Genomic DNA, 16,222 nt, shown 5'->3' with positions numbered 1-16,222 from the left:
CTTTGAAAATCATATTTCATATGTTACAAAAACAGCCTTCCACCTCAGAAACATTGCTAAGATACAGAATATGTTATCTATTTCTGAAAAGTTAGTTCATGCTTTCATGACGTCTCGACTAGATTACTGTAATGCATTATTAGCTGGTTGTCCTGCTTCCTCAAAAAAACAAGCTACAATTAGTACAAAATGCAGCTGCTAGAGTTCTTACCAGGTCAAGAAAATATGATCACATATCACCAATTTTATCATCTCTACACTGGTTACCTATTAAGTTCCGTATTGATTATAAAGTTTGCTAATGACCTATAAGGCTCTAAATGGTTTAGCTCCTGTGTACTTAACTGATCTTCTATCGCCCTACAATCCATCATGCTCTTCAAGATCACAAAACTCTGGACTGCTGGTTGTACCTAGGATATCTAAGTCCACTAACGGAGGGAGAGCGTTTTCACATTTGGCTCCGAAACTCTGGAATAGCCTTCCTGATAATGTTTGGGGCTCAGACTCGCTCACCCAGTTTATATCTAGATTAAAGACGCATCTCTTTAGCCAAGCATTCACATAATGCATCTCATGTCAGATCAATTAGATAGCATGTGACTATCTTTGCTAAATGTTATGAACAGCAGCTATGCTAATTATTCTCTATTTGCTTTTTTGTTTTACCTCGGGACGCCCGTCCAGAGGTGACTAGAGAGTACATCAGCTTCAGTTTGGATCCAGCCTCTTAAGAAGACCTCAGATGACCAACACCTGTGAAGAAACGGCGCCAACTCCTGCGAGGACTTCAGAAGATGCATCATCTGGATCTACATGCACTTTCCCAAATTTCTATATATACTAATTATGGTTAATATGTAATTCCTTTTTCCAGGAGCTCATTGCTTCTACCTTCAAGTAAATTGCTAAAAGTGTTTGTAAATTATTTTGCCTAAATTATTACATTATTTGCTAACTGCATTCTTTAAATTGTAATGTTGACATGCATTCTCTGTAAAGCTGCTTTGAAACGATATGTATTGTGAAAAGCGCTATACAAATAAATATGAATTGAATTGATAGCAATTAAAATTGCTGTTATTTGCTCAGAAATGTACTCTCAGTAGAGGTGAATTATAAGAGCGATCGCTGTACAACCGCTCGGCTCCGAAGCAAAAGTATGAATGGAAGTGAGTAGGCCAGTCCTATTTATACCCGGATGCCAGGGGTGTGGTCTGGCATGTAAATCTCACTGGCCAATTCCCATTGGCTCGTTTTGTATCCTTGGAGGTGATTGGGCTCCCAAGTGAGACCCCATTACGTCAGTATCGACGTAACGTCGAACATGACTGACTGAATGGGAACTACTGGATTACAGGTTTATCAAAGTGTATTTAGGTAAAGCCACGGTTTGGAGGATCTTTCTGCACTCTCTGATTAATAAAATAATTTTTATATTATTTATATTTTATATTTTTTTAAATTAAAAAAGTTATATAGTATAAAATATAATATGATTCATTTCCTGAACTACAGGAATACTGATATTAAACAAAATATGAAATCCAAAATATGGTGTATGTCCATAAGCTTGCATTTAAAGACACTTGGTGATTTTTGCCTAGGAAGTTTGAGAACCACTGTTGTATGTGGATGTTACTGACCTCAATCTCTCCAGTTTACAGAGTGAATCCTTCAGTACGTCACATAAGTGATTCACTCCTGTGTTTCTTATTTGATTCACACTGAGGTGCAGCTCTCTCAGGTGTGATGGGTTTGATTTCAGAGCTGAAGTCAGGATGACACAATGTTCCTCTGTAATACTGCATTCATTCAGACTGTAGACAGAAAGAGAAGGAAAAATAGACACAATGGACCTTAGTCAGGATAGACAATATATTGAATCTTATGTGGATGAAAATTAAGCTGAGAGAAAATTTTTTAAATATATAGTGGTATACTAAGATGTAATACTAGTTAAAAAAAATTTAAAATAAGGTGTAACAGAAGGTGCAGAACTATAAACACTATTACTTGAGCCCTGTTGTCTTAAACTGAACAGTGAACTTTCATCACATTACTGCTGTACAGTATAATGACACTAACTGTAGATTTTCCAGTTTGCATTGTGGGTTCATCAGTAGATCACTGAGGTTTTTCACTCCAGAGTCTCCAAGTTCATTCAGACTGAGGCTCAGCTCTCTCATGTGTGATGGGTTTGATTTCAGAGCTGAAGTCAGAGCAGAACAACCTTCAACTGTCAGATCACAATCTCTTAACCTGCATTTGAAGAAATGAGAAAAAGAAAATCTTCATTCTGCAAAGTTATAGCATCTTCATAACAAATATAGGATAAATTCCAATCTGCTTTTTTGAGCCCTTCAATGGTACTTCGGGAAGGAGACACCATTAGTAGGGATGTTCCAAACTAAAGTGAACAACTGAATCCCTTCACTAAGGGCCCTTCCGCAGGTCTGTCAGCAAAGGGTACATGCGATGGTCACTTCAAAGAAGTAATTTTATCATTTTTGATCATGTGACAAATTCTCATGGTTCATTTCAAAGCTTACACTTCATACAAAGCTGCTGTCTGTAACTTTTTTGGCTATAAATTATTCAAAATAAATTGAGCAAGTATATAACCAATCAGTGTTCAAAACTATCTCCTTACCTTAGCTTGATTCACAATGGTAAGCTTGTAATAATGTTTTATAATCTGAGTGATACTGGTATGAATTCACAGGAATTATCAAATTATCTTTGTGGCATTACATCACGTCTGTAAACAGTAAGGAGGAGCCTTGGCTATAGGCTATATTGTGTGTGTGGATGCTGCTGGTAGCGCATCATTCGTAGCCTCTTCTTACAGCAGCTGGAATGTATTTAAACTTGAGACGATGTCTTTTAATTCAGAAAGTTCAAAATGACAATCATCATCAACAACTGTGGTAAAAAATGTGGAGAGAGCCTACAGTAAAAAAAAAAGGGAAAGCGATGGGGCTTGTGATAAAACAAGAATGAGTGTTGGCAGGGCTTTCGAAAGGTGGCGTGATCTAAAAATGGACCCAGAGCTATTTTTCTGCTGGACAGGTAAGACATTTCAATAGTTCATTGGGGAATAAGGTTACAGTAGCACACGTTTTCACTTAATCCATAGTTACGGATAACGATAACACACACTACATAATGTTGATGTTTTTAACATTAACAAATCCAGAACAAAGTATAACAATAATTTGCACCATTGGCTGTGTGATTTATTGTAAAACTTTTCTCAGTTGGTCAGAACAAAAGTGGATGACGTTACTTATTTAGTTTTCTGGTGAAACTTCTTATTTCGGACATACATACATATGACTTTATGATGTACAATGAAAATCCACACTGGTGTGTTGACTGACAGTCCTGAAACTTAGCTGCAGCTCAAAATATTAGATTCCTCTGCGCTGAAGGGCCGTACTGGTGCACAACTCATAAAAAAGATAACTCTGCAAATCACTGCAATTGCAGGTTTCAAAACAGAGATGGCAACAAAGAGGCAAAACTTACGTACTGCAGCTTTAAATGAGATTTATAGGTAAATAATGTGTTTAATAGTAGATATGTTACTGTACATATGACTTTATCTTTAGTGGAAGAGATGGGAAGTTTTTATAAATATTAAAGCAGAGAGGGAACACCTAAACACACATAAAGCATATTTTAAAAGCTTCATTATAAAATGTATATTTATTTGCAACAATTATATTGTTGTAAGAATGTTATTGTAAGAAAAGCTAATGGATGCCATACTTTGTTGTTATTCATAACATTCCAAGTGAAGATAATGAGGAAATTACATTGTCTTTGTCTTTGCCAAGTGTAGGCTATAGGGATGTTTGTTTTTGACTGGAATTCACCAAAACTGTGAACTCTGTGTCTTGATTTAAACTGTAGAAGTGATTTTAAAAATTATGATTATTGTATGTAAATGTTACTGACCACAAACTCTCCAGTTTACAGTTTGAATCCTTCAGTACATCACACAAGTGATTCACTCCTGTGTTTCGTATTTTATTCTCAGTGAGGCTCAGATCTCTCAGGTGTGATGGGTTTGATTTCAGAGCTGAAGCCAGAGCAGAACAACCTTCATCTGTCATTTCACAGCCTTTTAACCTACAATGGGTGAAATAAGACAAAGTCTTTATTCTGTTTCAGTCAAATACCAAAACACTTTTGTCTTTCATTTAGATGAAAGTTCCTCACCACAAACTCTCCAATTTACAGTGTGAATCCTTCAGTACGTCACACAAGTGATTCACTCCTGTGTCTTTTATTTGATTCACACTGAGGCTCATATCTCTCATATGTGATGGGTTTGATTTCAGAGCTGAAGTCAGGATGACACCCTGTTCCTCTGTAATACTGCATTCATTCAGACTGAAGACAGAAAGAGATTGAAAATTACTCAGATTCATGTGAAACACCTATCTGAAGTCCTACACCAGGCACTTAGTTCTAGTTTAATTCCTTTAGTCTCTTTTAACTCAGTCACAGTAGTTCTGTGTGCTAGAAGATGTCGATTCTTCTCTATCATTTTTTAACAATACCTTTTATCTCTTCTCTTTACTCTTTATCATAGCAGCAGATTTCTGCAGAACGATATTTACACAATCAGTACATTATATCAAATTCTTCAATTTTAACACTCTGAGGTCTGAAAACGCGCCGGCGCGTTTTGCAGGTTTTTTTTCACATTGCAGCAAAACAGACTTAAAATACTCCGTCATTTTTTGTCATAGAGACATAAGTAATATATCAATTGAAACTATAGAATATCTTCTTTTATTTGTATACACTCAGAGTAAAAACACAATGTTGTGCTTTTTGTAAAATAAAGAAAACTAACATGATGCGTGATTTCTCCTCTCCCTCTGAACGAAGTCCAATCTGATAGTTCTCAGAAAATGAACTGTAACTTAGTGAATACTAATCACAGAAAAATTAAACTTATGTCTAAAAAAACGTTAAGATGTCAGGTTTTAAATCATGTAAGTCAAATCGAAAACAAACCTTCTGTGTTTATGTAATCTGTATGAAAAGAGAGCCATGTCAGAAGTCCGTGATTCAGCTCATTATCCGCTAATGCGGCCACGCCCACGGAGCCAGCGCTATTCAGACGCAAATTCAGAGGCAATACATGCATTCATCGTCTCAATCGTGTATTTATTGTCTTGAAAAGTGTTTATCTGGATGTAAAAGTCATGGTTAGCGAGCCCTAGAAGACATGGAGTTAGTTCCTGTTTTCTTTTCTTCTATAGATGAATTTTAGATGAGTTTTTGTTTCTTTAGCGCCCTCCGGCTGCAGTATGAATTGGAAACTCCATTCATGGAATAGCCTCTTCTTCTTTTAGATGAATTTGTGGACTAAAAATGCACAGAGAGCGCCCTCCGACTTCAAGGATGAATTGAAAACACCAGCGCTCATAGTAATGACAATGAATATTAAATAAATATAACTAATATTCTATATATAATATAAATATAAGAAAATTGACATAAGCATATGAGAATCCAATATTTCTCCAAATGTGCATGCTTTTAAACTAAAAGCCTATATTCAGACTCTTTGCATCACAGAAATACATTATATTTTAAAGTATAATATAAAACCATTACTTTATATTGTAATAATATTTTTCTGTATGTTTCATATATCATGATGAGCTTGAGACATCACAGAAGGTTTTTTTCACAGCCTACCTGACTGAAATGCCTCATTAATATGCAAGTCATTTCAGCTCATTACTATCCAATTCTTTTGTCTTCCCAGGTGAGAATGGCCCATTATTCAGTGGTGATTCACGCCTCCACGCATACTGTGTTTCTTGGCAAAAAGTGTCTTACAAAAACTAAATCAATATATTGTTTTATATGAAGGAGTAGGCAGCATAATTTTTATAGAATTCTGAAGCAAAAACTCTAGTCTACAACCTCCAATATTCTAAAGTCTTGTGAACACAGATTTACTATACTTTTTTTGGCCTTATTTCAGTGACTTAAGTTTTTTGTTTTTTCAGTAACCACGCATAAACATTATTCCTTCAAAAACACAAACATGTACATACATGTTCCTCATATATTATTGTAGCCTAGTTTGTGCTGAGTACAGTGTAATGACACTTTTGTCATTTATTTGTTTATGAACAACTGAAAAAAGCACAAATGTCAGGGCATGTCAAAACTTCTCCAGGCCCCAAATCAGCCTCATACTCCAGAGGGTTAACACAATAGATCTTAGTCAGGTTAGACGCCATATTGAATCTTATGTGGATGAAAATGAGGCTGTGAGAAAAATGTAAATATGTAGTGCACTAAGACTTACTAGTTAAAAGACACTTAAAATAAAGTGTAACAGAAGGTGCAGAACTATAAACACTATTACTTGAGCCCTGCTGTCTTAAAATAAACAGTGAACTTTCAGAACATTATTGTTGTACAGTATAATGATACTAACTCTAGTATTTTCAGTTTGCATTGTGGGTTCATCAGTAGATCACTGAGGTTTTTTACTCCAGAGTCTCCTACTTTATTCTTACTGAGGTTCAGCTCTATCAGGTGTGATGGTTTTGATTTAAGAGCTGAAGTCAGAGCAGAACAACCTTCATCTGTCAGATCACAGTCACTGAACCTGCATTAGGGGGAAAAAGAAAGAAAAAAAGACAAGAAAAGATAACTCTTTATTCTGTAAAGCCACATCATCTTAATAAGCAAATAAAAGAGACAGAGGAAGAGAGATCATCATCTTTATTTCACCAGATCACAAAATACTACAATGAAAAATTTAAAAAGGGTTTTGGTTTAAACTGTGAAGTGATTTTAAGTATTTTGGTTTTTGTATTTGAATGTTACTGACCTCAGTCTCTCCAGTTTACAGTGTGAATCCTTCAGTACATCACACAAGTCATTCACTCCTGTGTTTCTTATTTTATTCACACTGAGGTCCAGATATCTCAGGTGTGATGGGTTTAATTTCAGAGCTGAAGTCAGGATGACACACTGTTTCTCTGTAATACTGCATTCACGCAAACTGAAAGAAAGAGAGAAGACAATGATTCAGATCCATGATGGCCCACTCATTTGTTTTGTTTTTTGTTTTTTATTGTGGGTCATCTGACAGTAGTTTGTCAATGGAAAATAACTACACACATTAACTGGAAAAAAAAAAAAAAAACTTTAACCAAGGAAAGACCAACTACACTGTGGTTTAGTGTGGGATAAATACAGCTCAGAATTCAGCATCATGAGGAAATATCAGAATAATCTACTGTGATTCTACAATGTGTTTCCTCCTCAACAGTAAAAAACTGAAAACATTATTAAAATCAATTTATTGTGGTTCTGTGGGTCCCCAGAGAAAATCAACTCTGACTCAATCAAATGAGGAAATAGTATTTCCAACTACTGTAACATTATTATTTTTAGTTATTTATTAGTTTATTTACATTGTATGCCTGACATTGTATGCCTGAGTTACAACAACTTCCTGTTTCATGGTGTTAATCGCATATATTAGCACTTAGCCAAGTGTTGCATGATTTAACGTGTTTCTAGCATGTTTGGTACTTCGTGGCATATTGAAATGTGTTTCTGGTAGTGAATTACAGTTTAAAGCATGCCATTTCCTGTTGCCAGCAGGTGGCGCTATGACTAACTGAATATTGGCATATAGATGTCTTTAGGCTAGGACTTTTATCACACATGTGAAGTTTGGGGCAGATCGGACATTGTATGCCTCAGTTACAACAGCTTCCTCTTTCATGTCGAAACATCAGACTTTGTCAGTCTGCCACGGACACACCCTTCAGCGAAAACTCAAGATCTTAGAAATTTATCATCGCTATGGTCTTTTCAGGGAAAATTCTAGATTTTCACAATGAAACGTCACAAAGGCCTTTAGATTAGACTGACCAAATATGACATTGATCTGATTAAAGCTCTAGGAGGAGTTTGTTAAAGTACAGCGTCTGGAAATGGCAAAAAATGGCAAGTTAATTCAAAATATCTGACTTCCTGTTCGGTTTCAGATTTTTCTCCAAAAGACTTTTGTACGTACCGGGCTGTTAAATGCGTGTACTGAATTTCAAAATCTACGTGAAATGTAGCGTGAGGTGTACTACGTTAGGTGGCGCTATCGAGCCATTTTGCCACACCTAATGCTACGACCCAGACGTAAATTGTCACCACTTCTGACAGGTGTGCAAAGTTTCATTAGTTTTTGAGCATGTTTAGGCACTCAAAAATGCGATTCACTTTGGAAAATGATAATACTAATAATAATAAATATAGGTGCAAGCAGCAATGGCGGGCCCAAGCTGGTGGCACCGCCACCCCGGTGGCTTCAGGGCAACTGTGCACAGCGGGCAATAGGCAGTTAAAATGGTTAAACATCAAAGGACTATGTCAAATTCACTCTACATTTACTGCACTATAAGGTGGAGCTATAGAGCCCCTCCTCCCTGCCCGTTTCTAAGGCTTTGCCCATGTCTACTGACTAACAATCCTGATGTGTGTGTGGAGTTTCAAACAATTTGAAGCATGGTAAAAAGTCTCAAAAGCATCCAAAATGAATATTAAATTTTGATGCGTTGCCAAGGCAACAGTTTGAGATATCATGATTCTTTTCAAAGATCTACATCTGCCATGTTTTGACATTATTCAAATGAAGTTTGAAGCAAATCGGTTAAAAATATGATGGTGATCTCAAAGCATGCTGAAAGTAACACATTTCCTGCTGCCAGTTGGTGGCGCTATAACTTTGACTCACAATAGTCACATCCATGTGATCAGCCTTGTACAATGAACATACCACAGAAGATTCATCAAAATCAATTAATGTATGCAGAAGTTATAACACTTTGTTTCCATTTTCTTGCCATAAATTCGTTGCCTCGCCACGGCCAAACCGTTTTAGATATCCAACATCGGTTTGCCATTAACCCTTTGATGCGTACGATCACACCGGTGTGATTAGAACGTTCAGTGCATTACGTGATCAACTGCCAAATTCAAATGTGCGTGCGCGCTTTAACTGGCGCTAAACCAGAGACGGACGCGCGCAGCGCTTTTCATATCACATATATGCAGTGTTTTCAACCAAATAATGTTCATTTCAGGTTTCAGAAATTTAAATGCACATGAGTACTAACAAAACAATATATTTAGAGTTTGTAAAATAGTTTGCCGCCAAGTAAGGAGAAGAAGAAGTGGAAGAGTAGGAAGAAACCAACAGCAAAGACGTTATGAGTATTCAAGTTAATCTAGAATAATATGCTTTTAACACAACATCTAGTCAACATCAGTGCTATTGCTATAATTTGGATGGTATAGTATCATGAGCCATAGTTAACGATCTCTGGCCTCTGTTAGTCCAGTTATTTCCTGGATTGCCTATTCTTCTTTAACAGGCTTCTCAGGTGAGAACATTTCATTTCATGATTAGTGACCAAAATGATCACGGTTATCATAGAATCCTGTTCAAAAAGTCAATTCACCAAGTTTTATGTGGAAAACCAGCAAATAAAAAATAAAATTAGCATCAATATGTACTTTTTCTTTACATAAACATTAAAATAATAACATTAAAAATGATGGGCAGATTTTAAAGGAGTGTCTTGCAACATGTTATCTACAATGCACAAGTTCAAATAGAGTTTTGACAAAAAAGTCACATATTTCAGCCTCTAAATCATTTTTATAAAAGTAAAAAAAAATAAATTACTGACATTTACAATGCACATTAACCTTTATTATTAATAGTATGCGGTCCATGCAGCTTTACAGGGGGTATGGCTTATCTAAATGAGATGTAAATGAGCCCTATTGTCACTCCCAGCAGGTGAGAACAGGTGAGAACTGCACAAACTTCTTGAGCTTTCTTGATTGCCTACCTTCAAATGGCCACAACTTCTCCAAATATTATCAGATTTTATCGTTGGAAAGCTTGGAGACTGCACTTTCAGAATCTGTGAATAACTCAAAATGCCCCAAAACCGACTTGTGTCCCTACTTTCCGTGACTGGTCACATATATATATATATATATGCCTAGTAATGACTGTTTAATGACAATAGCATGCAGTAAGACTTTGTGTAAAGGTCTTTCTTTTAATTTTTGATGCATAGACTGTAGCCTAAGACTATCCCACGTTTTGAAATTAACTCTCACTTTAAATTTTCTAATGGTTTTTAAAGATGTTAAAATGTTATATTATAATGTTTGTTTTAAATTGTTGTTTTACTTCGTCCTTTCATCTCCATTTACAAACCGACATTTTATTATTACAGTCACTTTCCAATCCGTCCCTTTGCGCCACCTGGCGGTAGTTTTTTACACTCGACTGAATTTCAGTTAATGCCACGGCCCTGTGGCGGCAGTATGCGCAGCAGTAATACCCATTTTGGTTGTCCACCTACAGTAGCATACTTTTGGGAAGATACGGTACTCATGCGTAAGTAGAGGCGTAAGGCTCATGAGGATTCACAAGAATCACCCCAAATTGTATTGCCAACCGGTTACCGAGAGCAGGTATTGAAATTGGCTCACGAACATGCGTTATCAGGACACTTGGGTGTCACAAAAACCTTTCGTCGAGTTTCATGGTACTTTTATTGGCCCGGATTAAAATCTGATGTATCTGACTTTTTTAGATCTTGTCCTGTATGTCAATTGGCGGGAAAACCCAATAAAAAGATACCAGTCGCACGTCTGCAGCCAATACCGGTTATGAAAGAGCCTTTTGAGCGCCTGCTTGACTGTGTGGGGCCAGTACCCAAATCCATGTCAGGACACGAATACATTCTAACAATAATGTGTACCGCAACACGTTTCCCAGAGGCGATTCCTTTACGCTCGATTAAAGCCAAAGTCGTCATTAAGGAATTAGTGAAGTTCTGCACTACCTTCGGTCTACCCCATGTTGTACAAACTGACCAAGGGTCAAACTTTACATCCAAGGCATTCACACAGGCCCTTGTTGAGTTAGGGGTCAAACATCAGCTTTCAAGCACGTACCACCCTGAGTCGCAGGGCGCGCTTGAAAGATTTCATCAAACCCTTAAATCAATGTTGCGCTCCTACTGTATAGCCAATGGGAAAGATTGGGCTGAGGGTCTTCCTTACCTTATGTTTGCTGCCTGTGAAGCAGAGCAAGAGAGTCTTGGGTTTAGTCCAGCTGATCTTGTTTTCGGCCACACTGTGCGTGGTCCTTTGAAGTTGTTAAGTGAACAATTATTACCTAAAGACTCTCTGCCTGTGACCGTAATTGACTATGTTAGCACTATTCGTGAGCGATTGCATAAGGCCTGCAAACTTGCTAGAGAACATTTGGTTGCAGCTCAGTCAAAAATGAAGACCCATTACGATAAGAGAAGTGTGAATCGTAGTTTTCAACCGGGTGATAGTGTCCTTGTCTTCTTACCCGATCCAGGTTCTATGTTTCGAGCTAAATTTTCAGGTCCCTATGAAGTCAAAGAAAAGCTCAGTGAGACCAATTATGTCATTCATAATCCTAACTGCAGACGCAAGACCCGCCTATGTCACATAAATATGTTGAAGCGGTTTATTAAACGTGGCGAGAAGCCTGCTTCCTCCTCTGTTTCACCTGTTGCTGTGGTTACTGCTAGTGTAATACCAGAGGATGAACCAGTTGAAAAGGGTGTAGAAATCGCAGCTAAACGCCTTTCAAACTCCAAATAGATGCCAGTGCTACCGGTGCTGGAGCAGTCCTGCTGCAGGAGGACTCCTGTGGTATCGACCACCCCATCTGCTACTTCTCAAAGAAGTTCAAAGTGCCAACAACGCTACAGTACGATTGAGAAGGAGGCCTTTGCCTTGCTTCTAGCTCTCCAGCATTTCAAGGTTTATTTGGGAAGTAGCACCATGCCTGTCGATGTGTATACTGAACATAACCCATTGATCTTTCTCTCCCGCATGTCCAACTCCAATCAACGTTTGATGCGCTGGGCTCTAATTGTCCATGAGTATAATCTTAAGCTCAAGCACATTCGTGGTAAAGAGAATGTGGTGGCGGATGCACTCTCCAGGACTGCAGATACAGAGATTTAAGTGGGTTGGTTAAAACAAAACTGAGTTGAGATGCAATAGGCTGAGTTGCACTACTATTGGAGTTTTGTGAGTGGCTTGTTTTTACAATCTAGGGGTTGTAAAATTTAACGGTGGGAGTGTTACGTCTGGAGACTTTATTTTATTTAATTGTTTTGTGTGCTTTTGTGATCAACCAGAAACTGACTGGAGCAGGACATTTCTCTGTGGTAAGTGTCACCTTAGTTTGCGCAATTTATAAGACATGATAGCAGCGTCTCTGTTATACTTTATGTAGGTGCACTTGTAGGAACTGTATCAGAATGCCGAGCGAAGCTGAAAACCTCTAAACATAAGATAAACATTGAGGCCAGATGTGTACAGACTTTTTCGCATAACTATTAACAAAGTAAAAAATGGCCGTATCATTGTTTGACATTACAATGTTTACAGAGAGAATACTTCAACTAGTTAGTGCTGACTTCACATCCTATTACAATACAGACAGAGCTCCACTCTACTGTAATAATAAAAACGCAGATAAACTCCAGTCCAAATAAACTGGGCATTGATCCATATTTTAAGACAAAGCGTTTTTTGAATCCTGAGTTAAACTCCCCGAGGTTTGAGAAGAAGTTGTCAGTAAAATGACGGGAACACAACAAAAGATTGTACTGCTGTGGTATTGTTAAAAAAAAGAATTTTCCCTCGTGTCTGTGCATGCAATAAGTGGACGTGCAATATGCTAATGTTTTGTCTTGATGTCACAATGAAACGGCTTGGGATTCATTTTACAAATGACTCGTTTAATTGACTCTTCCAGAGTCGACTCTTACTTTTGAGAGACAATAACTTTATATACAGTGCACGTAATTTTCAAAAATTCATAATAGGGGCACTTTAAGTTGTGTATACTTTTGAATAATTTTTCAATAGTTCTCATCACAATTGCACAGTTTTAGTCCAGGTCACTAATCTGAAAAGCATCATTCCAATTAATATTTTTATATCATTTTTAAATGTTGTAATTTTACTTTTGGGGGTGCCTACTACTCCTGGTTTAAAAGTTTGATGAAACTTATTCTGAAAACGTTTCTTTGTCAATTTTCTAACAACCAGGATAATGTTATGATCAGACATAACTTTCAGCAGATTATTTATTTTTATTAAGTTGGCTTGAAAAAGCCAACTTACTGAAATGCTATTTAAACTTATTATTCTTCTTCTTACGGTAAATTTCCAATTTCAACTCCTCCTAGAGCTTTAACTCTACAAACTCCAAACTCGGGTCAGACCTTCAGACTGTTCTGACTTGGTGTGCTATATCTTTTCTAACTGATCCGACTTAGTTTTCCTAAAAATGACTGTTAAAACTCGGAAAAATCCCATTGACTTTCATTGACGAACTGTTCAAATGAGCCAAGACTAAAACTCAAACTCAAAATTCAAATTACGTAAGCCCATTAGACTCAATTCAACTGCCATTCTATGTACTAGTTCTTATCCGTTGAAACTCATTGAAACTCATCTATCTATCTATCTATCTAATATCCATCTATCTATCTATCTATCTAATATCCATCTATCTATCTATCTATCTATCTAACTAATAACTAACTAATATCTATCTATCTATCTATCTATCTATCTAATAACTATCTAACTAATATCTATCTATCTATCTAGCTATCTATCTAACTAATATCTATCTATCTATCTATCTACCATATATAGAATATCCTAGCAACCCAAAGCATAGAGGGATATCTTCAAATCTGAATATCATAGAGGCATGGGGGTTGGTTTATATCATTCATACTGGCAAGCAGCCTTTGGAGTATCATCATTGGTAGCTGCCAAGCCACTCCCTAGCAACCAAACAGAGTACTCTAGCAACCGTTTTGGAAAATCTATATCTCTGCATCAGAACATCGTAAAGACATGGCGGTTGGCTCTGACTCCAGCAATCTGGACTTCCAACATGCTACACATGCTAGCAGTGAAAGGCTACATGCTAATAGTGATTAGCTAAGTGTTAAAGTGGGCTAAGAACATGCTAATAACTCTATAAAAACTCCATAGTAACCATCTGTGACAAATACCTATCTATCTATCTATCTATCTATCTATCTATCTATCTAACTACTAAACTTAAACTTTCAAACTGAAAACTTTCAAACTGAAAACTTTTAAATCTACTTCAAACTTTCTGGACCGGCTTTTTCAAGCCAACTTAAAGTTTGTCTCGACAAACTTTTTTCATCTAGTTTGTAAATGCAATATCAATAAGAGTTTTACTTGTTTGCATGTCACATTCTCACATTAGTTTGTTGAGTTGACAGTGTTTATCCTGCAGTAGAGCAGCGATCTGATTTACTTGTGTGTCTCCTAGCTCATGTTTACTCAGATTCAGCTGTCTCAGGAGTAACGGGTTTTTACCCACCACTCTTTTCACATACTGACAGGCTTCATCTGCAGCAGAACTCAGAAACCTGCAGAATGGAAGATGAAGCAAGAATTAAATTAAATTCTGAACTAAACTTGGTGTAACTGACAAAATCCAGCAGTTGGTGCTCTTGAAATTACATAGTCAACTTTGATGTAACAACATATTTTGTAGCTTATTGTATTAATGAAATAATATTTCTATAAATAATTTGGCTATAAATAATTTATTTTGTATTATTTCATATTGTCTCACCTCAGTGTCTTCAGTTGGCAGTTTGGATCCTGTAGTAAATCATCGAGCTCTTTCACTCCTGATTGTCCAGGATCATTTCCTGTGAGATCCAGCTCTATCAGGTGAGATGGGTTTGATCTCAGAGCTGAAGCCAGAGCTTTATAACCTTCTTCTGTGATACTGCAGTTTGAAAGTCTAGTACAGAAATGAAAATGTAACAGTCAGCTAATTAATCAGTTATCCTAGAAAGTACCTGAACAAAATAAATTGAATAAAGTGAATTATATTTTGTTCCTTGTACAACTAAATTTAGTTAGTTGCAAAGCAAAAACAGACAACTGAATATGGAGTCAAACAAAAGGCCCAGAACAAGACATCAACATCACTTCCAAAGTTTCAAATATATAACTTCAAATATTGGCCTAAAAGTTCACGCATAAACCTTATCGAAATGTTATGGCAAGAACGAAAAAATATACAGTTCATGATGGAAAGCCTGCATATTTCACTCAGCTGAAGCAGTTCTGTAAGGAGGAAATCAGACAAAATGGGTATAAAATGTCTCCACAATGGTGTAAAACTCACCGGCCTGGTTTCACAGACAGGTCTTAGATTAAGCCTTAAAGGGGTGGTTCAGTGTTCTTTTTCTAGGCTTGATTGTGTTTTTGGGGCGCAGTTTAACATGTCTTAATGCTTTGTTTTTTTGAAAACAACTGTATTTTTCATATATTTTACCTTTATTCTACACCTCTGTTTCCACTGTCATATGAATGGCTCCTTTGACTTCCTGCTTCTATGAAGCCACTCCCTCCGAAATACGCAATGTGCTCAGATTGGTTAGCAGGCTGGTAGCTGGCCCAGTGTATCGTGATTCGCTGAAGCGTCCAGAAACACCACGCCCCTTACCATTCGTTGTTACCAGAGCCGTTACATGTGCTTCAGTGGAAATATAAATAATGGCATCTTTTGTTGTATCAAATTATGCCCGAATTAGACCCAGATGAATAGCGTCAGCAGAACCTCTGCAATTGTGGTTTTTAAAGGACGTTTGTGAATGGTATTTTATTTTTTTTAAGTGTTTAGATGTTGTCACTGCTGTTTGTTAGCTTTCAGTATACAGTTTTGAGTTTTTCAATAATAACAATAACAGAAAGGGTTGCCAGATTGCATAGAATCTCTAGGTAGACCCTTGAAGTGAGTATCTTATTTATTCTAGTTTAAGAAATTGCATGATGTCCTTAATCCATTGAAAAAAAAGTGGGGGAAGAGGGTCTTTCCACTTAATATTAATCTTGTGGCAAGTAGTGTGGAAAAGGCCAACATTTTACAATTATAGCTACTAAGGTGCATGTTCAGGGCTGTAATGCCAAATACAGCAATAAAGGGAGATGGGTCTATATACATATAAAATTAGGGCCAAATCCAAATCTTCCTAGAGTGCAGAGGTCCCACTCGACCCGATCGAAGGTTTTTTCAGTA

At 37.0% G+C, this 16,222-nt stretch overlaps 1 protein-coding gene across 2 annotated transcripts in view; it reads right to left on the bottom strand.

Moving 5' to 3' along the window:
- The window catches only part of LOC125252576 (ribonuclease inhibitor-like), a 44,502-nt gene extending 29,432 nt beyond the window's left edge, over nt 1-15,070 (bottom strand). The window contains exons 1-8 of one of the 2 annotated variants that reach the window (XM_048166119.1): nt 14,765-15,070; nt 14,385-14,555; nt 6,878-7,051; nt 6,479-6,652; nt 4,228-4,401; nt 3,964-4,137; nt 2,089-2,262; nt 1,647-1,820 (exon numbers count right to left, since the gene is read on the bottom strand). In XM_048166119.1, coding sequence (XP_048022076.1) covers nt 1,647-1,820; nt 2,089-2,262; nt 3,964-4,137; nt 4,228-4,401; nt 6,479-6,510 — 728 coding nt within the window. In that variant the 5' untranslated portion in view covers nt 6,511-6,652; nt 6,878-7,051; nt 14,385-14,555; nt 14,765-15,070. Of the gene's footprint in view, nt 1-1,646; nt 1,821-2,088; nt 2,263-3,963; nt 4,138-4,227; nt 4,402-5,034; nt 5,088-6,478; nt 6,653-6,877; nt 7,052-14,384; nt 14,556-14,764 lie in introns of those variants that run through there. The other variant, XM_048166036.1, reaches the window with a different exon arrangement.
- Nucleotides 15,071-16,222: the final 1,152 nt, after the last annotated feature.

This window comes from Megalobrama amblycephala, linkage group LG1, assembly GCF_018812025.1.
Source record: "Megalobrama amblycephala isolate DHTTF-2021 linkage group LG1, ASM1881202v1, whole genome shotgun sequence".
Taxonomy (NCBI): domain Eukaryota; kingdom Metazoa; phylum Chordata; class Actinopteri; order Cypriniformes; family Xenocyprididae; genus Megalobrama; species Megalobrama amblycephala.
Note: the sequence above shows the minus strand (reverse complement) of the source record. Positions and strands in the feature narration are given on the sequence as shown.